Source organism: Catharus ustulatus, chromosome 1, assembly GCF_009819885.2.
Source record: "Catharus ustulatus isolate bCatUst1 chromosome 1, bCatUst1.pri.v2, whole genome shotgun sequence".
In the NCBI taxonomy this organism is placed as follows: domain Eukaryota; kingdom Metazoa; phylum Chordata; class Aves; order Passeriformes; family Turdidae; genus Catharus; species Catharus ustulatus.
In genome coordinates, this window is record NC_046221.1 from 138,277,716 (window position 1) to 138,292,972 (window position 15,257).

At 38.5% G+C, this 15,257-nt stretch overlaps 1 protein-coding gene across 4 annotated transcripts in view; it reads left to right on the plus strand.

Moving 5' to 3' along the window:
• Window positions 1–15,257, plus strand: part of CPQ (carboxypeptidase Q) — a 142,083-nt gene that overhangs the window by 44,709 nt on the left and 82,117 nt on the right. For all 4 annotated transcript variants that reach the window (XM_033076138.1, XM_042779865.1, XM_033076147.2 and 1 more), the window contains one exon: window positions 5,619–5,826. In XM_033076138.1, coding sequence (XP_032932029.1) covers window positions 5,619–5,826 — 208 coding nt within the window. The remainder of the gene's footprint in view (window positions 1–5,618; window positions 5,827–15,257) is intronic.

Here is a 15,257-nt window from a genome sequence, read left to right on the forward strand (position 1 = left end):
TCAACTTACTGTAAACCAACAAATCAAATTCCACAAAGACAATATAAGAAGCAAACAAAGCAAGTGAATCTTGGGACAAATGATGACAGAAACACAAAATCAGGCTGAATTTATTTCTTTTATATTTTGCCAAGTGGTTGTAAATAGCAAATAGTCTTGATTTTATTTTTATAGACCTAATTTTTCTGAGAAACTTAATAATACTTTTGACATTTTGACTGATGACAATTACAGTTGGCCTCTCTATCCAGATAATGGTGAGAATTTTGGAAGAACATACACAGTTGGAGTGCACACAAGGGCAACTTTTGTTTTGTAAGGAGTTTATGGAGCTGGAAAAGGGGATTTACTTGTGAGGAGTTCAGGCTTTGCCATGCTGCTCATGATGCAGAGAAAGTTACAGGAATGAGGCACTCATGTTGATACTCTCTGTTGATAACTGCCAAGGCAAGATGTGTAGTTTTCCTTCTGTTTTGCTACAGTATGTTCCATCACCCCCTTTAAAGAGTAAAACTTTGTATGTGGTGAGGGGATTTTCTGTGATATGTAGAATATACAAGTGAAAAAACAAAAACAAAGTATGTGAAAGATGTGAGCCTGTTACTGAGTTAAGACTGTGATCTTGCTGTGATTATAGGTAGTGGTTGTTGTAGTCATGGTTCTATTCAGGAATGTATTTTATTATTTAAGTCAGTAGTAACAAACTAGCTGATCTGATATGAATTTTTAGCTGAATTTTGCATGGGTTCTGTGGAAAATAGGTGGTCACATATTAATTAGAGTCTTGCAATATGTTTGTGTAAATGAGCAAACTTAGACAATATTGATTTTTTATTTCCCAACTCTAGATTGCTTTCTGAGGTTGATGTGAAGAATGGCGCATTGGGGGTATTTGTATACAAATTATGGCTGAAATAAATCTTTCTAAGCTTTTGTATAATCAAGTTTTGATTGGTTGGGTGGTTTTTTTGACTTTTAGCCATGTTAGAGTTCCTGTAATGTCATGCTTACTTCTCCCTTTAGGAGATTGCTATCGTTTCCCAAGGCTTCGACTTGAGATCTGTTTTCCATCAGAGCATCCAGTTTAGCTTGAAGCACTGGTTCTTACACAGTTTATTTTTCCCTGGGCATTTTAGCTTATCTTAGAGATAAGGGTTCGAAGTGCAGCAACAAAGTAATGGAGCATGTGAGTGTGCAAGCTACCACAGCAAGAAGAGTTAGAACTGACCTGACACCAGCAGCACATCTTTTCATCCACATTTTTTTAGTTTCTCCACATTTTATTGTTTTACTCAGAAGAGAAACAAACTGGCTGCTTTTTGAGTTTTTTATCCTCCTTTCACACTTTTTTAAGATACAAGCCACTGTTTCTTACTAGTAATTTGACATGTACTTTTAACAGCGAGAAAATGTCGGGGTTTTTGGAGTCTTTTCTCTGCTTTTATTCATATGATGGCACTTCTCTTAAATAATTTCCAAGATGTGAAATCTAGGGGTTTATCAAAAGCAAAACTCAATCACTTTATTTATCTGAATTTTGTCAGCTGTTGAACAAGAATGTCAGGACCAAATGACTAGGAGTTTGTAGTAACATTAATATGTTTTCAATTAATAGTTTAAATATGGATGCGAGGTGATTCAGTAGATCTAAAATCAAAGCATGTGCTTTGGTTAAGTAAATAAAAATAATGGAAAAAACCACTTATCATGTCTTCTGAACACCAAACTATGGTACTGAACTGGGGGTATCATATATTAAATAGCCTAATTACCCTTAAATTTGCATAATTAATTTAGGGGTTTGTTGCATTACAGCATTTTTCAGAGAGTGTGTTTGAAGCAGACACTAACATCAGTCCCAGGGGTTAGTGGGAAATGCCAGAGGTGCACCTTGTTTGCCTGTAGGTACCCATGTTGTAAAGTTCATTGCTGATTCAGATCAGGGTTCTTTGTGATCTCTGTAGCTGGTTTTTTTGTGATGCTTTCCTTTCATTTCCTTTTCAACGTGCAAGGAATGGTAAATGCAAGAGAGTTTAATTTTTTTAAAAAACAAGATCCTTCTTCTTTTAAAATAATAGTCCTAAAATCATATTTGTTCAGACTCAATGAAAAAAACCTTTCATGTAATCCCCCCCTGCTCCCCCCCCAAAAAAAAAATTTTCTCCTGATTTTCCCAAACTACATCCTGTTTGCCCTGTTGTGAGCCAAACTCAGGAATGCTTCTCTCCATCTGTTACACAGAGTCTGCTAGTAATTTCTATTTTGTTAGCTCTTTCTCAGGTCTTGCCATATGGTCAGTAGCCTTTCCAGTTCTTGGTTATCTCTGCATAAAAGGCACTTGATTTGCTTTACTTAGATTTTTTGAATGTATTCTTTGGCACTTTCTCAAGCAATTTATTATGTAGATGATATACTTAACGCATGGCATGTTTTGCACTCATGTAAACTTTAATCAGGTGCATTCCAGGATGCTTAGTGTCTGCCACAAATGTTTTCTATGTGAGTTCATCTTGTAGCATTAGGAATCTACAATACTGTGGTATTGTGTCATTGTACTGGTCATGCTTAGGGTCCATTTCCTTTTTTGTAGAAATAATTTGGGCATCCAGTCCTGTCAGGTCCTGGTGTCATCTAAGCTCTGCCTGCCCAGTCAGTAGGGTTTAATTTGGGTAGTAGGGTTTACCTTTGTAATCTTGGCAGAGTAGTAGTTTGAGCATACAAATGGCACTTCCAGGTAACTTCAAGGTTTATTTTTAGGGCTAGCTGGGTAAATTCTGTACCTGCAAATGTTCATTCACTTGAGGTAAGTGAGCATGTGTGGATCATAACGAGTTGTCAGAAGCCTTATACACAGTGGTGGTGGTGGAACATCAGGATGGAGCATCTGCAAGAAATGTGCTTAAACTGGAGAAACAAATACAGTTTTAGGGGCTTCTTTTGTTGAAAACTTGAGCATCTGAGAAATAACAAGGATCTTGAAATCAGTGATAAAACTTGAATTACTGCAATTCAGCATACACACCATGTTAGTACTAAGACGCAAACTTGCCAGAAGAGATAGGCAAAACCTTTCATTTAAAATTACCAGTAACAAACAGTTTCTGCTCAGTTGTTGAATGTAGAGTTTGGGGATTTTTAACATTACTACATAAAATTGCCTCTTTTTCTTTTTTTTCAGTCTGTCTATTTTACATTGTTTGGAAAATCTCTTGGTTAACATGCTGGATTTATCCGCAAACACTCAAAGAAATATTAAACATATGCAGCAAGTTATCACAGTTTAGAGGTGGGGATGGAGGGGTACCTTTTTTTTTCCTGACAGAGAAAAAAGGAAAAAAGATCTGAACTTATAAATGTACATGAGTTTATCCAAGTCAGGGAGTATTACATTGCAGAGAGGATCCCAAATTTCAGGTTAAATATGATTTCAAACGTGAACCATGGGTCACCTGACCGGCAAAGTTAATGGGAAGAGACACTGGCCTTTGATTGGGGTTCATCTGTAAACAACTGGAGTACAGTAATTTCATGAATACAAGCCGCAGCAATTTGACAAAAATTTTGGTGGAAACCCGGAAGTGCGGCTAATAGTCAGGGGCAGCTAATCTGTGAATAATTTTCTGACATTTACAACCCTAGACGTGCCAGCCAGCCCAGCCAAGCACCTGCCAGTAAAAGCTGGCATTCTGCGATTGTTAAAGTGTTACTGTGTTGCCCTGGCTCCCTGCAGGCAGCACGGGGGGCGGGGAGAGAGGCGGGAGAGCTCTCTTCTTCCCTCCTCTGCCGCAGCCCAGGGGAGGACGGGGGAGGGGGGGGGTGCGCCGCCATTGCCGCGGCCTGGGGGGGGGGGGGGGGGGCGCCGCCATTGCCGCGGCTCGGGGAGCCGACGGGAGCCCCGCGCAGCCATTGCCGCGGCCCGGGGGGGCGCGGGAAGTGCGCGCCGCCATTGCCGCGGCTCGGGGAGGAGGCGGGGTGCTTTGTCCGCGCCCGCCGCCGGCGCCACGGGCGCGGGAAAGCTCCGTCCCCGCCTGCCGCCACTGCCGTAGGAGCGGGGGAAGCTCCGTCCCTGCCTGCCACCGCGGGGCAGCGCCGACCCGGGGTGACCGAGCCCAGTGGCAGCGGCAGCGGGCCCCGAGCGGCAGCACTGGGCTGGGCCACCTGGCCCCGTCAACAGCCCCTAGCGGGCCGAGCCTGCACAGCCTTAGCTCAGCCAGTAAACCCCGCCCTCCCGCGGTTCTGTTACTAATTGCACGCGGGTCCTCGCTGCGAACGACAGAGCAGCTTATATTCGGGTGCGGCTTATTTATGGACAAAAACCTAAATATTTGCCAACACCCAGAGATGCGGCTTATACTCAGTGCAGCTTGTATTCGTGAATTTACTGTAATAATGTCCTGAACTGTAGTCAGCTAATAGACAGATCTGTCTATACTCTGAAGAAGCTCCTGTAGGACCCCTGTAACTTGTTTTTAGTATTTCTGTGTGAAATAAATATTTATACATATATACTCCACAGGTTATGTTATTGATTCCAATATGATTTGTTATTGTTGAGAAGGATTTATTTTTCTTAATAAATAGAACTGAATAATGTCTCACATTTTACCTAATCTATGACCTTACAAAGTAGGTTTCTCCTTTCCTCCTTAAACTATCTCCTCCAGGAATTACAGTAATTTCACGAGTATAAGGCATACCGGCATATAAGGCACACTTTTTTTTGCAGCGAGGTTCCACGCGCAACAGAGTAACAAATTAGTAATGGAATCACATGATCATGGGGTTTACTGGCTCGGCTTGGGGTCAGGCGGGCTTGGCTTGGCTTGGGGCTGTTGCAGGCCCGCACTTCCGGATTGGCCAATTTCTGAACTTTGTCCATATATAAGGCGCTCTGGGGTATAACGCACACTTCCAGGTTCGGACAAAAATTTTAGTCAAAAGGGTGCGCCTTATACTCAGGAAATTACTGTAATTTTTTTTTTCTCCTTCAGTTTAGAAGACTTTAAAATAACCCAATTTATTTATTTTGTTTGTTTCTTTAAATGTGTAAAAAATGTGTCTACTGCTGTGAGAATGCTCACAGGTGAAGATTTTCATGCACTGTGCATGGTTCTGGACAACTGATTTTGGGTGGCGTGCTGAAGCAGGGCGGTTGGTCCAGATGATCTCCAGAGGTTCCTGCCAACCTAATCTGTTCTGCAATTCTCTTTTTGAAAAATAGCATTAAAATTTAATAGAGAATTTTAATTTCATTACTTGTCACAGGAGAAAAAATGCACTTCTGGCAACCTGTTCATTTAGACTTTTCATTGCTTTTCTTTCTGGTAAAGCAGTGAATAGAGTGTGATATCAAAGCATGGCAATGACCTAAATAGAGCTGACAGTGAATAGATTTCCAGACACATAACAGTAACAGATATTTTGACTAGTGTAAAAACACTTGATGTATTTTGTCAAAAGGTTTGTTAAAAATTCTAGTTATATCCCTTTTGAGAGTATGGTGGGGATGGTCATGAATGTATTTTTAAAAATAATTCTATGGAAATGCTAAAAAAATTACAGAGCTAAGTTGTTAAAACTGTGTTTTGTTTTTGGGTTTTTTTCTTTGTTTTTGACAGTCCACATACTGGGGAGCAGAGTTACCAGCCTGGTGTACCCCGGATTCCCACTGCTTGCATCTCTGTGGAAGATGCTGAAATGATGTCACGAATGTCTCTCCGTGGCACTAGGATTGTTGTGCACCTGAGGATGGGAGCTAAGACTTACCCAGACTCTCTATCCTTTAACACTGTGGCAGAGATAGTTGGAAGCAAGTACCCAGAGCAGGTGGGTGAAAATATACAAAAAGCTCCTCATTTTTTCTTTAAAAATATAGAATAAACAAACAAAAAAACCCCAGGCCTTTCAAAGAAATCCTTAAAACAAGTAACTTTAATTCACACACTCTTCTATATTTTAGACATCTTAGCTTTTTAGTCTTTTTTAGGTAATAGGTTTCATGACTGGCAGGTGTTGTATGTATGTTTGGAATAAACTGTCTGCACCACAAATTCTGTTTCAACATTATGTAATTCTACATTCTTGACATCCATTTCTTGCTTTCTCTTTTCTTCCAACTCCTTAGTTAAAAATCATACAAACCAAACTCATGGTGCTGAAGGATTTGTGCCTGGTACAAGGTCTTCTGTGTCAGCTTCCAACATAGAATTACTTTTCTGGCAGTACATTTTATTGTGAAAATGTTGATGCAACCTCAATTACAGCAGCACGAGAAAGTGCTGCTAGAGTACCTACTGAGCCACAATGCTTTTTTAAAACACTGTACTTTTATGGCCTCAGTGGAGAAGGATGACTATCTCTGACCTTTAAGCCAGGCAAGAGATTTTATCTGTTCAAGAGGTTTTCTTTTCTGAGATGGCAGTTCAGTAGCTCTGGCTTGTGGTATCTACAGATCCTCAGTACTGGCATGAATTTATAGTTCCAGCAGTTTGATCACTGGGCAGGTCAAGAGTAACTGCCCTGATGGTTGATCGGTTTACATGACATCACCTGTGAGTCTTGCTTCATGAAACACATATTTACCAAGTTAAATGTTCCAGCTTTCTAATTAGGGTGAATTTTGTTTAATTTTATGTCATCTGCATATTTAACAATGTTTCTAACCAGTTAATAGGCTATCATTCCTGGTATTTTTGGTGTATTTCAAAATCTGGCATTTCAATTCAGGTTATGAAGTGTTCAAATGTAGACTTGAAAGATATGTTAAGGTGCTTGCCTGGACTTGATTCTCTCTTTGCTGTCCTGCTCTGTTTCTTTAAGTAATGAAGTCGATTGGGATCTCTTCACTACTTCTACTGACAAACAAATTTTTTTTCAACACTGTGTAAAGGCTTTTTTACAAGCCCCTGCTGATGATAATGGGAGTGGTAGTGGACACACTTTGAAAGTATAAGCAAGAAACAGAAAAATAAAACAAGTGAATGTTTAGGTTTTTTAGTAGTCAGTTCCTTTTGGAGCTTTAATGGGTGCTTCGCCATGCTCATTCCACTGTGTTACTCTGGTAAAGATGGGCACCATCTCACTGTTTAGGCAATAAAATACATTGCAGAGCCAAACTCATACAATGCCCTCTATGCCAAAGTGTTTCAAAATGCAGTGCAAATCCAGGGGAAAAGAAAGGTGCCATTTCCACAGGCCAAAATTTCAGTTTAAGTTTTGAATTAAAACAAACCCAAATCTGGATTTCTGAACTCTGGTGAGAAATCAACAGTGGGTGGTATTGCTCTTACAAAGGTCTAAAGCAAAATAGTTTGAAATTAGGTTGAAACCTGTGAAACAGGTATTGCCGCAAATTATAACTTAAACTTAACCCTGAAACTTAGTTGAAAATGAGGGTTGCTGTAGGATGCTGAAGTGTGTGAAGTCTGATGAAAAGTGATTCAGCTCAAATTGTAACTACACATTTAGGTATACTTGTGTTCATCTATATATTGACCAGAATTTAATATACTGCTTGGTTTATAAATAATTAATTAACTCCCTCCATGAGATTTTAACATATTTATTAAAAACAATCACCATAAACTGAAATAATATTTGTCTGACAAGTTTATGTTAAGTAATTAATTAAGTAATATTTATTATTATTATTATTATTATTATTATTATTATTATTATTATTATTATTATTATTATTATTATTATTATTATTAATTATATATTAAACTAGAAAATAATTTTTTTATTACCTGCTTAGGGTTTTTTGGGGCATCCTTTTTTGTTTTGCTTTGTTGTTTTTTTTTGTTGTTGTTGTTTTGTTTTTTTTAATTTGAGCACTTTTGCAGCATATCCAGTTCTGTTGCTGCTTTTTCAATCATTTTTCAAAGTGTTTTGTGGATTCTTGCATACGGCAATTGGGGTTTGGGGGGTAAAACTATGAAAATGTTAAGGAAAACAAAAATAGTAGCTGACATATTTTGGATACATTTTCCTGAAGGTTTGCTGTATTTTAGACTTAGCATTCTGAAAGTCATTGCTGCTGCAAGAAATGTTGAAAGCATCAAAATAGATACTCAGAACTGTTCGAGTGGTGACCTTATTTTAAGCACCTGTGCTTAAGTTCAACACAGTTGCATTTCCAAGTAATCTAAAGCAGCAAAAGAAATGTTATTACTGCTTTGTGGAACATCAAGCTCTCAGGGGTGCATTCATCCTCAGAGGTGATGGTGTGACAGGAGCGCAGATGTCCTGTTTCTTTTTGAACCATCTCTGTACCCAATGTGCCCATACTTTTGAAAAATTAACCCACTGATACTTCAGGTTTCCTTCTTGCTTTATCCTTTCTGTTTGGCCTGCCAGTAGGCAGTAAGCAAACATTCCAGCTAGAAAAAATGCATAGTGAAGCCTACTGCAAGCTGCAACTTTGCTGTATCAAGTTTTCAGGTGGTGTAGAAAGCATCTGAACAGAAAAAGGAAATTAATTTTGTCGTGCTGTCAGTAAAGTTCAGTGTCTCACCAATGTCTCTGTTCTGTTTATAACTGTATTGTTCATTCTAAGTTAGGAAAGGACTGTTCACCCCAGACAAGAGCTCTTGCTATGTCAGAGCAGGTATGATCGTGGGTGTTTGGAGCAGAGACATCCACTGCCTCATGAGAGCTGAGGTCCTTGTTTAGTGCCTGCTGAGGCCTGATTAACCTGTAGGTGCCCAAAGGAGCTGAACCTGTGCCTATAAAATAATGAATTCAAGATCCCCTTTTTCTTCATATAAACAAATGGGAAACAGTGGGACCAAACATGCTGTTACTTGATGTCCTGGCAACCTTTCTGAGCTTGGGATCACGGTGCTTAGGACAGCAGTGAGAGTAGAAAACCTGTGGGTTTTGGGACTTGACATATTTAAACCTGTATGACTGCTGACAACTGAGCCAAAGAGTTTGTGAAATGACAAAGGTATGCTAGCAGAACCTGCTGAGGTCCAGGGTATTGCGGGTTAGAGACAGTTGCAGTCCATTCCTGACTTTTATCTTGGAGAAGTATCTGAGCGCTCTGTTGCACCTAGGCCCATGCTGTTAGCATCCTTTTGTGCTGCATTGTGTGTTGGTGCGATGTTTTAGTTAAACTATGTAAGCTGACACTGGAGACTGATGGACCAAGAAATTCACAAGTTAACTAATGTGGTTTTTATTTGAAATTCAGGCAGAGCTGGCAGTAAAACATGTTTGTCTTCTCATTTTAATACAGATGCAACATGATTGCTTTTAAAGTGCAGCAGCAACTGTTCCCATCTCTGGGGAAATGCTATAAATAGCAGCTGTTTGTTGTTAATCTGGTTTCAATGTACCTAATGTGCCAAACGTGGAACCACAAAATATGTGATTAACTGAAAAGGTATCAAAGTGGATAAAGTTATAACTCTTCTACAATCTTGATTTTCAGTGTCTTTTTGTACTGTGTTTCTTGGTGTGCAGGCACTGTTTTACTTATCCTACTAAGTGATGGAAAAACTGTTTCCTAAGTACCCTACAAAGTACATAAATTTAATGGCTGCTCATTATTCTATGATCCAGGATAAATACTTTAGAGAAGAAACAGAGGAGCTTATAATAGCCTTTCAGAATCCTGGAGAGCTGTTCCAGGAATTCACTCTACAAAGCTTTTTGGCCTCCTATTTTTATGGAATCCCATATCTACAATATGTACCATTTGAAAAGTCTCCATTTTGAACACCAAGGACATAAAAGTCCATTGAAGAATGGACTGTAGCTTAGAGCCAAGTTTGAGCAGTGCTTTGAAAATAGCAGTCCGAGGGATGACCTGAGGAACAGAGATGCTAAGGCAGTAGCAGAGATTGTGAGGTTTTTTACTAGTGATTGAAGTAACAGAACCTGTTCTGCAAAGGACATAGATGCTTATTTACTTTTTCATTCTTCTTCCTTTCTCAGTTTCAAAGATCAGCCCTGTCTCAGATTTTGTGATACTGGGCAAAGATCCAGGGAACAAGAGAACAGGAAAATTGTCCAGGCTTCTGAGCTTGCTAGGCATTCATGCACATAACAGAAGAAATAATTTGTAGACCAAAAATCCACCCCAACCTCAAGAAAAAAAAAATCAACACAAAACAACCAGACTTTTCTGAAGATGTGTGATGCTCAGTGCAGTGTTGTTTTATGGCCTGGCATCAGTTCTACATATGTTAACAAAATGTCTATCCATTAGCTCTTTGATGTGGCTTCCAGATATCCCTATGCTCAAAGTAAATCATGCATACAATAGAGCTTTGAGGAGAAATGTTTTAAGAGCCTGATGCCATCATGTTATGGCTCCATTATCACATTTTCTCCATGTGGATTGTTTTGCTATTCATTCCAAAATGTTGAAGGGTTTCAAACACAATTCTGTGAGCCTCTCTCCTGTGACTGTAAGCTGATACCTTTTGCTGCTACAATATAAGTGAATTTGAAAGAATTAGAAGATCATTATGGAGATTTGGTTCTGAAAGTTTTGAGAGTGCCAGCCCATTACTACATGACAGTGAACTCATGGGCAAGAGAAGTAGAAAAAGAAATGGCAAAAAAGAAACAAGAGAAAGGGTGAAGAAAGAACATTGGCATTGTTAGGAAATGTATTTTCTTTGAAATATTTTTGTTGATATTTGCTTAAATAAGTAGTAGCTCTGGGTATGTTTGTTTTATTAATAACTGGCTTTTGTGTCATTAAGTGGAGGCTGTCTTTTATCCTGTGCCTTGTGGGAGGAGAAATATTGCTGTCATTTGTGCTAAAACAGAGGTCTTGTCATGATGAAAACAGTCAAGTCAATATGAAACTGATATGGAGGAAATTTTTTGTTTGTAGCATGATAGTTTATTTTGTTTGTTTGACTATTTATTTATTTATTTTATTAATTTGTAAATATAGGGTTGATGTTGCTTAGTGGCAACAGTTGAAAAACATTTTCCTAATTAGAGCTGAGTGTGGTGGAACAAGTGAATGTTTATATGTGGAAGAAAGATTCAAAACAACTTAGATATTTTCAAAAATTGTTTTCCTGATACAATTTTTCTTGAAGGAATCAGTTCAGGTTCACCAGTGTAGTGTGACCTTTATGAAATTCATGTATTTTCCAAATGACCAGACTGTGTCTAAAAGTGGGCAGGAGAGTGGGGGAGATATGGTAGCAGGTCAGGGTGGTAGCAGTCTCTGCTGATCTTGAAGACACCTGAAGCTGCTCTGTGTCCCAGCTTGGTGATACCAGAGGAGGACTAAGGGATGTGCTCCACTAGGTCTGGGCAAACCAGCAGCTCTTTGAAAGGGTTCTCAACTTGCCAGCTGAGGCACAGTTGCTGCCACTGCATATAAACCATTGCAATAGGAAGGAATTAGTTTTAGTGACCCCCAGTGCCTGCTCCACAGGGAGCAGCACCTTCTTAGAGTCTCAACTCACTGGGATACAACTGGCAATGTCCTAGGTCACTGCAGCACCAGGGTAACAGTGACAAGGGATGAGGATGTTTAAGGTGGCCTTCCTCACTAGAGTCAAGTGGAGTTTGGAAGAATTGAAAGATGCTGTCACCCTGCTATATATGTTCTATTTTCATTCTCCTGATATAAGTCTAGCCAGTGAGCTTCCTGCCTTCCACTTGAGTGTGGTCATAGATATCACTTCTACATGACAGCTGGCTGCCCACTCTGGCCCCTTTCTTTATTTGAGTCTAGACTGGTTTCTGCCCAAAGCTGCTTGTGGGACCTTTGCTCTGGGCACCACTCTTCGGAGAGTTTGGTTGTGTTTTAAACCCTTTACATGCTAAACTGTAACCAACTAAATTCTGAGACTAAAAATTAAGCATTTAAAGTGCTTATTCTGTTGGTCAGCAAATTCATCAGAGCATGCAGTTTTGTAGTCCTTTTGATAGTGTGAGAATAAACAGATATGTTAGAATATTTTTTTCCTTCCATCCATTCTTTTGTCTCTACTCCCACACAGCAGTTTAAAGAATTACTTTGAGATTTTATTTCAGCAGTAATTTACAAATACACATAGGATTTAAAAATGGTTATGAAAGCTTTTTTTTTCACATTGTAAAAGTCGTCTTCTAAAATTACACTGTGTCTTTCTTGCATACTGATATGCAAGAACATCTAAAGAATAGTCCTGGGTTTGGCAGATGTAAAACTTGCCTGAAGCATGAAGTAAGAAACACCACAATATTGAGGAGGAAGAAGGAAAGAAACAATATTTTTCTTTTCATTATGAATAAGTAGGTGCCAGAAAGACTGGTGCCAAATGTCAAGGATTAGTCTCAAAACAACTGTTCTCTACAGGGGTTGTCAAATACCTGTACTTTTAGGTTTGTATTTGTTAGCTGCAAACTATATGCTTAAGCTTGTACAACAGGAGGAAGACTACCAAGACCTCATCTTTTCATGAATGCTATGCTAAAAACGTACATATTTTCCGTGCAAGTCTAATGGAAAACTGATTGTCTGAGAGTATGTGGGTTGGATATAGAAGGCTGTTCAACACAGATTCAGAGATTCCCACATGTAGGTCCGAGGTAGAAGATCTGACTGTGAGATTTTTACCTAGTGGACAGAGCTAACATTGTTGATGGAATGAAAGGAGAAACGCTAAAAGAAGTGAAATGTAAAATGGTCAGGTTGGGACTGAGGTGAAAAGGGGAAAGAACTTGGTCTGCTAATCACACTGAGATACCGACAGCAGAGTTGTTACGCTAAGAATTGTGTGTGATTGCAGCAACTGAGATGGTTACTCAAGGATGTAGTGGAGTAAGTAGCAGAATTCATAGTTTTGGTGGGCAGAGAGAGCTGGTGAAACATGGAATCAGCTCCTGAATTGTGGGTAGACTTATAGCAATAGACATTGCTACTTTGTGAGATCTGGGAGTGAGGTGTAGACAGTAAGCTGACACAGCTGGGGTGGTCTTTAATGAAATTGTTTTCAAGACCTTGGTTTACTAACAAAGTACATGCTTAAAATGTTAATACCATTTGCTCTTTTTAAAATACCACTGTTGTGTAGTTTATACTTTGGTGTAGAAGAAGACCCCCAAGCTTCTGAGACCTTAAAGGTCTTGAACTTTGCCTCTCTAGGTTTGCTGTAAATGTAGCTGCAATGATGCAAGTGTATTTACTATGGTTTGGCAAAGCAAAATACCCTGTAAAACACATAATACCAGTAAAATCTGTCTGAAATGCTTGTTAATAAAATGTTAAAGATCTTGTGAGTCTGGCAGGCATGGATCTTAATTAAATCAAAGAATTAGTTTTGTTAATAGCGTTTCTCAATTATTGTCAGTATTATTCCAATATGTCATGATGTAATATGTGAGTTATCTAAAATTTCATGTGCACAAATGTAATTACAATTCATTATAACAGGTAAATGGAATTTTGGACAAAAATCCTGGTTGATTCTTTTCTATAGTATTTGTCACAAATGTAAAACGTGTTTAGAACTGTGATCCCATTTTTTCTTTACTGAAGTCACAAAGGAGAAAAAGGATGTTACAGAGTCTGTAATAAAAAATGTATTTTGTGCTACAGGTTTTGTAGATTTGTTGCTTTATCCTTGCTGAAAAGCATGTTCCTCACAGTCTGCATTGGCTTTTCACATTTTTATTCTGTCATTTATCTTAGACTAGTTTACAGATTTGAACAAAAATATACTAAAAGGTGTATTCTTCTGGTAGCTACATAATTCCTTGACATCTGAATTCTTTCCCAGTGTTTGAATTTACAACCATCATTGTGAAATACTAGTTTCAAAACCAGTTTACAATGTTCTGGTATGAATTAGTCAGAAAAAAACCCTGTGTTCCAATTCATTTAATCAGATATTATCATGTAGAAGGTGAATAGAATATCACGATATAAGATGAAATAGTCTGAAAACTATATTGTGTGAGAAATTGCACCAAAAGTGAGCTTTTTTCCCTAGGGTGTATATAAGGAAATAGAAATAGAATTTTCAGTGTATTTTAAATAGTTTAGTGTGGGGAATGATATTAATGCCCACTATTTCTGTAATTCTGGACTTTATTTTTTTAATCATGTACTGGCCTTATGATCATTGTGCTTAGTTTTTACTTTCAGTGATGTCAGCTGGACAAAGATTTTTCTCATCCTCTTTGTGTGCCAAGTTTATTATGCTGTGTGAGAAGGTACTTCATGAAATAATAATCTTTCACTGTAAAGGAATTTGCTGCTGTAAGATGTGTATATATACACATAAGATAGTTTTAGGACACTGCCTTCCATGCATGCTGCTCAGCAGAGTAGAGCATATTCTGCCATTCCAAATGGGAAATCTCAGTCATCCAGCTTCTTGCAAGAGGAAGTTGCTCAAGTCTGAAATGTGATGTCCTCCATCCTCATCTTGTACCTTTCTAATAATCAGGAAGAGGACCTGAGGCTACATTATTCTTTGTGAAGGAAGAATATATTTAACTGCTGTCAAGTGCATTCCTGTCTGTCTTGTCTTACAAGCAAATAATACAGCTCACAGTCTGTTTTGCTTGTATGACTTTTTTTTTCCTGGCATAGTGAACCTGGAGTCTTGGACCTATATTCTCCACTTCTGCCCAAAGTCCATTGACTTTAGTTTATATGTTAAAGTGCTCCAGGGATCTGTTCACTTAGCTGGGATTAATGTTCAGATGATACTTTATGTGACCATCTCTTAACACATTCAGCAAGTTGTTCTGCAGGTCCTTCTGGAAGACTGCAGCTGCGCATATAAATAGGCTATAGTTAATAACCCTATTTATAGCAAGCCCAAGTCTGATGTTCTTTTCTCACTCATTAGATTTTCCAGCCTTCAAATAAGTTCAACAAAATAATTGGATTGCACCCTTATCAACTAAGTATGGTACATTTACTTTTTCATTGATTAATTTGGCAGTTTAAGGTAAAATTGCCTAGACTAATTTAATGGTTCGTTTCAGGAAAGAGAAACAATTAAGTATAAAGAAATACAAATAAGATGTCTTCGATAGATTGGTTAAATTTCAACAAATTAGTAAGGATAATATTCTAGATTATATGAAAATACATGAAGTTTATATTCTTTTGTCTGTAGACTTTGTTATGTACACAATGTCCTGCTAGGGATCAACATAACAGCCCTTGTTGCTCCTTCAAAGTATGCAGCAAGCCTTTCAGAATGCTCCAAGTCAGCAATGGTTAGGACTCAAATTACTTCAATTTTCTTTAATCTCTAACAGGGTTTCCAATGAATTAA